Source organism: Vitis vinifera, chromosome 19 (assembly GCF_030704535.1).
Source record: "Vitis vinifera cultivar Pinot Noir 40024 chromosome 19, ASM3070453v1".
Taxonomy (NCBI): Eukaryota; Viridiplantae; Streptophyta; class Magnoliopsida; order Vitales; family Vitaceae; genus Vitis; species Vitis vinifera.
Genome location: NC_081823.1, coordinates 3123488 through 3135311, shown reverse-complemented (window position 1 = coordinate 3135311; position 11824 = coordinate 3123488). Strand labels below are relative to the sequence as shown.

The following is an 11824-nucleotide window of genomic DNA, read 5'->3' as shown; positions in this document are numbered from 1 at the left end:
TCCCTCGTTTTGAGAGCACAGGGAGGGTGGTAATTTGATTCCCAGGATGAAGTCAAATGTGTGGAATATCCCAAGTCTTTTGATTGTCCAACTAGATTCTCGATTTAAATTTATCCATCAACTTGGTTCAACTTTCCACCAAAATCTATGTCATCTGCTGCTAGTCGATATCTTTCACTTCACTGTACCCTCTCTTTCCAAAGGAATGCAGTTTTCATATAATTTAAATTTTACCTAATAGGAACATATTAAAAGACTCCTTCAAACCCAACAATGGGCTGAAGATCCAAGTCCAGGATACGATTGGATCGGGTCCCGGACTCCAATCCGGCCCAACTAGAGTTACACAGGCTTACTGCCCCACGAAACAACACATGGTTGGGCCAAATCTATTTTTTTATTGCCGGCCCAACCGAGAAGAAAAGAACCAGAAGAGGCGGAAAAGACGAAATACCCCAACCCTCTCGCCGAACTAAATAGAAAACCCCAAAATCCCAGCCCATCGCTTCTCTTCTAGCCGACTACAATCTCTCATCTCTCTCCTCTGTTCAGGTCAGTGCTTTCATTTTCTCTCTCTGTATATCTCATGAAGAGATGGATGGATTGATACTTACAGATATAGGTATTGAGGCGTGAAATTATAGAGATGCATTGGAATTTTTTGGTTTCCTAAGGATTTTTTAGGTTTATTGCTTGTTTGATTTTAGGGGTTTTACACTTCGATTTGTTGCTAACGGAAAGTGCGAGGAATCGAAGTTCTAAAATTTGAAAATTTTATCTTTTGGATTTTTAGAGCCAGACTCCATCTTTACACCGGAATTTATATTTGAGCTTCTTTTTTATTTTTATTTTTTTTCTTATTTTGGCTGCGAAGAAAATTTAGGCGAATGTGACAAATTGAAGCTCTGAATCTTCAAATTTCCCTTTTATGGTTTACTTGAGCATAAGCATACACAGTTTTTATTTTTCTGTTACATTTCCTCTGTTTCGTGAGAACAGCGGCTAAAATACGGTGAAATTCTAGAATGCATGAAAAAATTTGGTTTTCTGAGCCGCCTATCGAAAAGGATTTTGGTTCCCTGAGGACTTTTAGGTTAATTGCATGTTTGATATTTTTTTTATTCCAATATCTCCACAGCTAAATTAAGGTTAGGATTTTTGTATTCCATTTGGTTGCTAAGAAAATAGAGGAAAATATGAGGAATTGAAGCTCTGAATGTTATAATTTTCTTTTTCTAGTTTACTTGAGCATACTGGGACAGTTTTTATTTTTTCCCTTATTCCAGAGTTAGGATAACTTTGAACTCTTTGTGTTTCTATTTGATTTATAAGTGTTAATGTTTTTATAGGCAAGCAAAGATGGCAAAGAAAAAGGAGAGGAAAGTGAATGTGTCTGGAAAACCAAAGCATTCCCTTGATGTGAATAGAGGGAATGGGGATAAAGAAGGCCGAAGTGCTGCTACAGTGCGGCGCCTCAAGATGTACAATACAAGGCCAAAGCGTGATCGGAAAGGGAAAATTTTGAAGCATGAGCTTCAGTCCAAGGAGTTGCCTTCTACACGAATTCAACCAGATCGCAGATGGTTTGGTGTGTAGAATATGTTATGAATATTTTTCTTGTTTTCCTGTTTATTAGCTGTGTTGGTTCTGTTTATATGGTTTGAATCAGTTGAAGGTCTTAATGTGGTAAATGTTGGTGTTTTCTGCATATCATTATATACTGCAGTGTTTTAATGCAGGATATTAACCTTGTATACGTATGATATAGTTGATGTAATTGATATAGTTGGAAGTTGGAACTTTTAAATTACCCATAAACAACATAATCTCTTGTACGTGGAAAAGAGCTACTGTTGCATTTGTTGGATGATTGGATCTTGAATTATATTTGGAGGAAATGGGAAGCCCCAATTCTGATTTCACTGTTTGATTACTCTATACACATGTCTCTTTGTAATTAGAATTTAATTGTGTTGGTCATAATCTATATAAATCAAGTCCATAATGAAATCATGATTGTTGAGATCTATATCTTGAAGTTGAGTCTTTGATCAAACCTAATTTTGTGCAACCAAATGGACTTTGTGGAAAGTTGACAACTTTTTAATATCCAGCTTGTGTAAAGGCAAATTTCCAAAATTGCAACATTACATGCTATCCTTAGTTAATTTTTTGTTAGCCTGTTTCCTCTAGAATCTGTGTTACTTGTGTAGAAGAGATGGAGCTTCATCTAGAACGATCTCCTGGTGCATTCCCATTGACCTAAGGCCATGATGATTTTTGTGCTTTTTGGAGTCATTTATTTCTTTCCAAGTATGGTTTATGAAATGCCAATATGACATGGGAAGTACATGAGAGAAATGTGGGGGATAGTCCCTGCTTCTTTGCATGATTTTGATGTCTTGTTTTACAAAGTTCATGTGGACCAATCAATGTGGGCTATGTGTCTAAAATACAACATGTAAACTCCACCATGGCATGATCAATTATAAAGCACCACATGACCAATCATTGTGTGCATGGAGTTGAATCTGCTACTTATAGGAGAATCTCTTTTTGGACTATTTTTTTAGTATGTATTGTTTTTGAGTTGAACAAGGTTGTATTTCCTCGGTTTTTCTTTTTTCTTATGGGTGTAACTCAAGATACTCTTGTGTACTTGGATCGAGCCCATTTGGTGTCTAATAAGTTTACTTTCTTTTGAAGAAGTTAATGATTTTTCTTTCTTGGAACAAAAAAATAAAAACTTTGGAGTAAGCATGACACAAGTTGCTCATTTTTTTTTTAAGAGAGAAAGGCCTTTCTTGGTGTTGGACTGTTAACTTAAGTAGTGATATTTTCTGATTCTATCTCTTCGAGCAATAAACTGATTTATTTTCAATCTTTTTTTGCAATGTATTTTTCAGGGAATACTCGAGTTGTAAATCAGAAAGAGCTTGAATTTTTCCGTGAGGAGCTCCAAAGCCGGATGTCAAGTAGCTACAATGTTATCCTGAAGGAGAAGAAACTGCCCATGTCTCTATTAAATGATCACCAGAAGGTACACAGTTTTTCTGTAAACTAGGAGCTTCCATATTTATTTGGAAGAGGAAGGAGGGGAATAGCAATGCCCTTCTTTCATCTTTCACCATTATCTGTTGAAATTAGATAATTTATTATATTTCATTTTCAGTGTACACTTTTTGATGCATAAGTGATTTCTATCATTTTTCTGTTTAACAGAATTTATCTATAACGAGCATAAATTAAAACTATTTCTCATTTGTGTGAATCCTAAATGTTTTATATGCCATTGGTTGGTTCCTAGATCTTCAGAAATATCTGTTGGAGTACTATATGTATATATTTACTTCTTGATAATTTCAAATGGTCAAAGTCCTTTGATGGAACAGGTTTTTGTGTGTGTGGTCATTTGCTAATTTGAATCCCTTTTTTTTCCTATAAAGCAAGCACGAGTTCATCTGCTTGATACAGAGCCGTTTGAGGATGCATTTGGACCAAAGAAAAAGAGAATACGACCGAAGCTTATGGCGATGGATTATGAGTCTTTAGTTAAGAAAGCTGATGGTTCTCAGGGTAAATGAAATTATTGTATTCCTTGTGCTCGGGAAAAATGTTTCAATTTTGTGTTGTTTCGCACCTCAAGTTTATGTTCAATCTGTCTTTTCAAAGATTTTGATGTAGAGGATTGTAAATTAAAGATGTCAATGTTTGTTGTTCCTTGTTTAATGTACAGTCTGAGAAGCCATTTTGTAAGTTTTGGAAATTGACCCAATTGTTTCATTTTGTGAACCCAAAATTGCTATATACTTAATATTTTTCTTTCCTTGATCCTGTAGATGCATTTGAGCAGAAGCATGCTGGCAGTGCGTATGCAGAAGGAAGTGAAGGAGATGGATTCAGGGACCTTGTCCGCCATACAATGTTTGAGAAGGGTCAAAGCAAACGTATCTGGGGTGAGCTCTACAAAGTGATAGACTCTTCAGATGTTGTTGTCCAGGTCAGTGTTTCTGTTCTTCATTGTCAAAGTGCAGGATGTTTGTAAACAAGTGACAATACATTCTTTTCAAATTATATTTATATCTACACTTACATGTCAATTTGGAATTGCTTGTGGAATAGCATTGGAATTTATTACCCTTCCATTGTTCTGTGAATTTGTATATCGAATCCTGTTGCTCTTTCAGCTGTTCTGTAAATTTAGTAATATCTTTGTGTATTTTGGCATGGTTAGTGGAAAGAGATAATTCTCTCCTTGCCACGTAATAATGCCATAGGATGCAGGAGATGGGAATTTCCAGTGTTGTGCTTGCTTGCAGTTTTCCTAGCTCTATAACTTCACTAGGGTCGTTGAGTATGATAATGTCATAGAATGGCAGTCCCTCTCAGAAACATGCAGGAGATGGCGGGTTCCATTTCTTTGGTCTTGCCTGCTATTTTCTTAGGTCAGTAGATTAACTGGGCGATATAATCATCTACCTGCTCGTTATTTTGAATGGCTGGAAGCCTACCAAGTGATTCAGAAGAATTGACGGACAGTTGGCTAGCCGGCCTCGGTAACGCAGGCTTGCAACCCAAGTGGGGGCTTTAAGGTGGATGGAGAATCGCTCGGCTGGGTAGGTAGGGCCTGGGGTTAATTGCTGGCTTGCCCATTCAAGTTGGGAATTGAGTCTCGACATCTAGGCAAAGGCTTGGGTGGTGTGGCTCCTAGAGTTGTGGAGACCACATGATGCTGGCTTCAATGATGGTTGGCTTGAATCATTTTGTGTTGTAGTATCACTTGCCTTGATTGTTATGCCTCATTTTGTCTCTTTTTTAAATCTTCCAGTTTGTTCAAACTTCTGTTCTCCATTTACAGGTTTTGGATGCAAGGGATCCACAAGGTACAAGATGCTATCATTTAGAGAAACATTTGAAGGAGCATTGCAAACATAAACACATGATTCTTTTGTTAAACAAGGTTAATTACCTTCTTCATCATGGCAATTTGGCAAGGATATTAAGGATCAAAACTTTTTTCTTTTATGATGTTCCTTCTAGAGATGGTTGAAAATTTTAATGCCCTTGTTTCCCCTTTTTCAGTGTGATTTAATTCCTGCTTGGGCTACAAAAGGATGGCTCAGAGTGTTGTCTAAAGAATTCCCTACTCTAGCTTTCCATGCTAGCATCAACAAGTCTTTTGGCAAGGTAATTTCAATGTGTTTTAATAGTGTCTATTAATTGCAGGCAAGCAGGAGTGACTTGTTATTAGAACACAACAGGGTTAAAGGGCAAAAGTTTCTCACCTTTTAGGACTCACAACTCCTTGGTCTCAACAGAAATGTGCATCTATTTCCTAAAATTCAACAGTTCATTTCACAAAAATTTTAGATGTCTAAAATAGCGAGTAACATTTGTTGGTCCCTGCTGATCTTTGTGGGGTTTCATATAGCCAGGTTCTTTTATCTTAGATTCATAATAAGCCACATTTTCAGAAGATAAAAGACAACTAACAAAGCAAGTTAAAAAAACCTTATATAAGTTTTCGTAAAGGCTTGCAAAGGTGCATGATATATGATATATATATGTATATATTCTTGTCAGTGTATTTTGGCAATCTTGGAATTTTTTTGTGTTGCAAAATAAATTTAGCTTTGATGTACCTTTTTCTTGTTTTTTATTTTTATTTTTATTTTTTTGCTTTCAGGGTTCTCTTCTATCTGTTTTGAGACAATTTGCCCGCTTAAAAAGTGATAAGCAAGCAATATCTGTGGGATTTGTGGGGTATCCCAATGTTGGAAAATCATCAGTGATCAATACACTGCGAACAAAGAATGTAATGTTCCTGTTCCCCTTTTCCAGTTCTGTTGTTTCAGTTCTTGCACTACTATCAACTTCTCCTGTAAATTTGTGGCTGGTGGGTTCAATATGCTACAATTATTTTATATTAGAAGGAAGCAAAACTGCCCATGGGCAAGTCAACTTGCTGGTGCTTCCTCTCACCAATTAGAGTCCCATACTTGCTCATTACATGGTTATTGGGTGAGGGTCATGTTTCCATGGTTCTCTCCGGTCTTGTGAAGCCGGGTAGTGGGTTTCTGCATTTTGTTAAAAAAAGGAAGCAATAGGCAATTTAGTATATTCCTTATAAACTAGAACAATATTTGTAGAACTGTGTAATTTGATTGTATTGTTATTTTTCTGAGTTACTCTGGTAATAGTGTTAGGATATTTTTAAAAAAAATAAGATTCAGCTTTGTAATATTAGGATTTTCACAAAAAAGCCTTGATAACATTCTTGAGGAAACTCATGACATGATGATGGTTAAAGAAATTCTGAATCTATTGTGACAAGTCAAGCCCAAGAAAGAGACAGAAAAAAAATTGGAAGGAAGGCTAACTTGGATCTAATCAATGCTTTGACTTTTTTCCCTCCTAATTTCTTTTACCTTATTTTTAATATAAGGCGAAAGTTCTTTTGTGAAGAACATGACTCAATCGATGAAAGTGACTAATAGTTCCATAGGCTATGCTGCTGGCTTTAACTTTCTGTAGGAAGATGCCTGACTTCCATCTGTGTTTTTAAACATCTTCTGTACATTTGTAGCTTAGCTTCAACTTGCTCAGGCAAGGAAGTTAATTTTCCTTTTATTCAAATTGACCGAGTAGTCATCTTGTCATCAGCTGTAGGATCCCTGTAGGATCTTGGTGGAAGTGTTTAAATGGAGGAGGAATTTTTATGGATGTTTCAGAGCATGCATAGCTACCTGGATTGTCAATTTCATCACTGAAAAGCTTGATTATGTTCCAGGATGGTTCATTCAGAAATTTCATTCCAAGAATTGGTTTATTTCCTTGTTGCACATAAACAAATCCCGATTTAAGAACTTTGTAATCTGTTTTTTCATTGTTGCCATTTAGATGGTGATGCAGGATAGTATCATGTTCAATTTGCTGACATTATTGTCTACTTTATTTTCACAAGGTTTGCAAGGTCGCTCCTATTCCAGGGGAAACAAAAGTGTGGCAGTACATTACCCTCACAAAGAGAATCTTCTTGATTGATTGCCCTGGAGTTGTTTACCAAAACAGCGACTCTGAAACAGATGTTGTACTGAAGGGTGTGGTGCGTATTTCGTGGTTTTGTTTGTGTAGTTATTTATGATGAACTTGTTTTTAGCTTTTGTTAAATCATTCTTGGTGAGATTTATCTAATCTTTGTTGATATTGATTATGACGTAAAAAAAATTTAAACTTGATGCTCTAATGCTATTATCATTCCTACTGTTCATTATTTGTTAAATGTAGAAGGACAATACTTATCAAAGGGGGGAGGCTAACACTAATAGAATGCACACCTTTGGCCTACTAATTTATTTCATGTCATTATTTGTAATCTTGAGAAAGTTTAGCTTAAGGTTGTTAAAGATTTAAAGGAGTTCCTTTAGTGAGGAGGTGCCATGAAGAAAACGCTTTGTTTGGTAAATTGGTTGATAGTTTGCATGGAAAAGCAGGAGGGGAGGTGGGGTTTGGGCATTAGAACTCTTGTCTAATCTCAATAAAGCTCTTCTAGATAAATGGTGTAAGAAATTTACCACTGAAAGGGAATGTTTTTAGAAGAAGGTGATTACTGGGAAATATGGGGAGGAAGAGAGAGGATGTTGTTGGAAGACTTTTAACTATAGAATCCATTTTAGGGTGGACAATGACCGGAGGATGAAATTTTGGAAGGATAAGTAATGTGATGAATTACCCCTTGGAGAAGCTTTTCTTGTTTTGTTTTCTATAGCCACTGCCAAAGATGCATGAGTAGCTGAGGGGTGGGAATGAGAAGGGGAAGGAGGATGTTGGAATCCTTGTTTCTTAAGACAACTCCATGACAGTCATTCAGGATAAAATGGCTTGGCTAGTCTTGTAGTGTGGTATTTTTTAGTTAGATTTCTCTACCCCTCTTTGTCCCATGGAAGTATGCAGGCTTTCCCTTTCAGAATTGTTTAGAATCCTTGGGTTCCATCTAGAGTGAAATTTTTTTTCTTGGGAAGCCACATGGGAAAGTCTAATGATGTTGGACTAGCTCAAAAGGAAGGGATGAGCAATGCTAAATAGATGCTATGTGTGTAAAGAAGAAGAAGAAGAAGAAGAAGAAGAAATGCTTCATCACATTCTCTGCCATTGCTTGAAAGTAGTCATCTTGTAGTACTTGATTTATGTTCTGTTTAGATTAGAGTGGGGTGATTCACTTCTTGATATAGAATGCTCTCCTAAGCTAGCATAGAGGCTTTGTTGGGAAAAAGAGGAAGAAAGCTTGGAGAGTTGCTCCCTGATGCCTATTCTAGATCATATGGAAGCAGAGAAATAGGCAAGTGTTTGTGAATTAGTAAAAAAGCAGGTCAAGCAATTGAACAATCATTCATGTATTTTTTTTTTTGGAGATTGTTAGTGTACATAGATGGACTTTACTATTTGGTTGAACTCTATGTAGCGTGTGGGACTTGTTTTTGTGTACCCCTTCACTTGGTATGACCTTTTGGTAACCGTGTACACCATGTATACTTTAGTGCACAATTTTGTTAGGCGCTGTTAATATAATGAATATTTGCCTATAAAAAAAATTATTGTGTGCCCTGAAATACCAAACTGCATCTTAATTTTTGGTGTTCATTTGGTTAAAACCTTGGGAAACTTATAGATGATTGAATGGTGTTGCAAACCAAAGTTACTTCTCTTTTAGATTTCCTACAAATCAATTTAAAACATTATATCGTTGATTTATCGTATTATCCGATTATCATATCTATGTTCTTGGTTTGGCTAGATCTATATTGCAGAAAAATGTGTGCTGTTTTATGCTTCTTTTATTCTTATAAATCTTCCTATTGCTGAATGATTGGGCCTTGTTTCCAGGTACGTGTCACAAACTTGGAAGATGCTTCTGAACACATAGGAGAAGTTCTGAAACGAGTAAAGAAGGAGCACCTGGAAAGAGCATATAAGATTAAAGACTGGTGAGCTACTTTGTTTGTGTTTTGGTTTCTTTTGTATTTTTGTTCATCCTGTTTATAAAATTTGAGTATTATAGCTCTTCCACTGTTGGCTGGCACTGTTTGCTAGCCTCCTTTACAAATCCTGGTGTGCAGATATTAACAAAGTTACATTACATCCTCAAAATGCTTATATTTCTTAGATGATGCACATTTGATTCTTTATCAGGGTCCACTTGATTTGTCTTAATTTTTTGGAAAGAATCGCACAAGAAGATGAGCTAAAAGGGCAATTTCTTGTTTATATATTACCAGGAGGATCACAATTGCTTGTCCCCTCTTTCTTTCTATTTTCCTTTTCCTTTTTCGTTGTTCTTGCTGTTATGATTTTCTTTTCGTTAGGAAATATCTTACCTACTCTTTGCCATCCAACATATGTTCAATTACAAATTTTAATGATAAAAAATGCAAAAAGAGTTGGTCCCTTGGCAGCTGGCTGATGTGGCAAGGGATTGAGGTGGAGATTTTTATAGTGAGTGAGGGGTTTAGGTTTTTTCAGGTTTGAAATTCGAGAAAAATATGTTCCCCAAGGGAAATTTAGAAAGATCTGCACTGAAGTAACTATCTCACTGTTGTGGTATTCTCAGGGATGATGAGAATGACTTTCTTGTTCAGCTATGCAAATTAACGGGCAAACTTTTAAAGGTATATATTCCTACTTCTTGATGCTTGATTTGGACTTCATTAGTTATATTACTTTTTAAATATTCAGTCAGATGCTTGCAGAACCCCCCAATTTCAACTTAGTTTAGTATAGATTAGAATCATTTTAAGAGTTATTTGTTTTATTTTTTTTAGTTTTATGACATAAGATGCATTGAAGATAGGAGCAGGTTCACAAAAATCTAATTCTACAAAGAAAAGAAAGACCTTTTGCCACCTAAAATAATAGATAATGACTACTTGATCTCATGCTCTTATAAATCAACTAGGGGTAAATGTTAGTCTTGAATTACCATAGATCAGTTGATTTTTGGTGTATTCATATATCAAGACATTTACTTATGCCATGTACATTGAGCAGGACATTGTCGTGCATTAACAATTATCGTACTACTTGCTATGTAGTAAATGATTGGTTTCTGTCCTTGGCTTTGTTTTTTGGTTGGGGTAGTCACTTTCCCAGACTTGAAGAAATGAGTAAATGGCTATGGAGTATGTTAATTGTTGATGCATGACAACCATCCTGCTAAACACTCTAGCAATGCCTCTTGACTGCTGCCTTCTATGTTTTCTTCATGATTTCTCATGAAATATGGAGCCATGTCTTTTAACTCTGTTCTGGTTGGTTTGTGTCCAGGGTGGTGAGCCTGACTTGATGACTGTGGCAAAGATGGTCCTCCATGACTGGCAGAGAGGTAGAATCCCCTTCTTCGTTCCCCCTCCAAGGCAGCAGGAAGGTGACTCATCAGATGAGCCCAGTACTTTGGGCGTGGAGAAAGATACAGCAGTTGATGATAATCAGGCATCAGCTGCTATAAGAGCCATTGCAAATGTTATTTCATCCCAGCAGACTATGAATGTCCCTGTTCAAAAGGATCTTTTCAGTGAGAGAGAGTTGGAAGGTGACAACTCTGAGCTGCCTCGAGTCCTTGACTCATAAGTTTTTTTTCACACAGAAAAGGAAGTGCAGTGATAATGAATGGTTTACCAGTCCCCAAGTTTTGTAGCTCAAGAATCCAGATTCTCTAGAGAAGTTTTTGTCATATTCTGTTTGATTTTGTGGACTGAATAACAGTGTTGTAGCGGTAAGATCATTTGTTTCCTTGCTTTATACCATCAGCTTGTTTGCAGCAAGTCTGGACTATGGAAAGCTGTTAACATCAAAAACCAACATGAGTCTTTTATTATCACATCTCTCACAATCCATATCCAAAGCCATTTTTTCCTTATAATGTGGGCCATGTGGTCCCAAAACCCAAACGCCGGTGCCCAAACTGAGACGACGGTTGGTCAAATCAGCCAGCTGGGCGGGATCGCTGCACAGCTTGTTACCGCCAAGCGGCAAGACTGGTGGTGACTAATGCTTTTAGTAGTCTCATATGGATTCAATTATTGCATGTATTTTATTGAACATCTTTATCCTTTGACAATGATCGAAGATAAAACAGGTGCCTTATGATTGATACTATACAATGAATGAAAATGGGTTAGGATTTGGTTGGTGGTGATGATAGTCTTTTAGGCAATAATACTATGGAATGGTCAGAGGGAATCCGAGGTGAAAGACAAGCTGGGGTCTCTGAAATGGTACCCTAGCAAGTTCCTCAATACATAAATTGAAAAGTCGGATATGGTAAAGGAAGGTAGAATCTTTTTAATTCTAGGTGGAGTGCTGAGGAACAATGATTTTGATGGCCATTTGGTTCAACGACATAATTGGATTATAAGGGACGGGAGGATCTAATTCCGTCAGGCACTTGAGTTGATCTGCTTTATCCAAAGACGTGAGTGTGTGAACATCCTGGGGTCCATTGCTTAGATTCCACGACGTGTGTTCTTGAACAATCTCTCCATTGATCCTAAAGTACCACTACAACGATGCTAAAGTTGATGTGAAAAATGGCCCATAAATTTAGGATCTATTAGATTTTTAGAGGTGTCTTTTTCCATGACCCGAGTGCAGTATTATTCATTTCACATGATTTTTCTCTTTTCCATGCCAGTTTTAGATGAATCTGCGCGTCTAAATCACGGGAAAGTGAGTAGCGTTATTGAATAACGACAAAAATATGGACAAGTAGCGTCAAAATTTTCATGGAAAATCTCTTTTAAAAGCTGAGAAAGTCACTGCATTTCAGCCA

At 36.7% G+C, this 11824-nt stretch overlaps 1 protein-coding gene across 2 annotated transcripts; it reads left to right on the top strand.

The window, feature by feature from the left end:
- The first annotated feature begins 434 nt into the window (after nt 1–434).
- LOC100246891 (nuclear/nucleolar GTPase 2) lies at nt 435–10870 on the top strand. Of its 2 annotated transcripts, none has more exons than XM_010645901.3 (12): nt 435–552; nt 1350–1588; nt 2907–3040; nt 3447–3576; nt 3840–4000; nt 4859–4960; nt 5083–5187; nt 5687–5815; nt 6965–7105; nt 8884–8984; nt 9608–9665; nt 10321–10870. In XM_010645901.3, the coding sequence occupies exons 2-12, from the start codon at nt 1360–1362 to the stop codon at nt 10621–10623; spliced, it is 1593 nt and encodes a 530-aa protein (XP_010644203.1). In that variant the 5' UTR covers nt 435–552; nt 1350–1359; the 3' UTR covers nt 10624–10870. The 2 variants fall into 2 exon arrangements, with proteins under 2 accessions (XP_010644203.1, XP_002284849.1); XM_002284813.5 differs by having other exon boundaries at nt 453–622.
- The last annotated feature ends 954 nt before the right edge of the window (nt 10871–11824 follow it).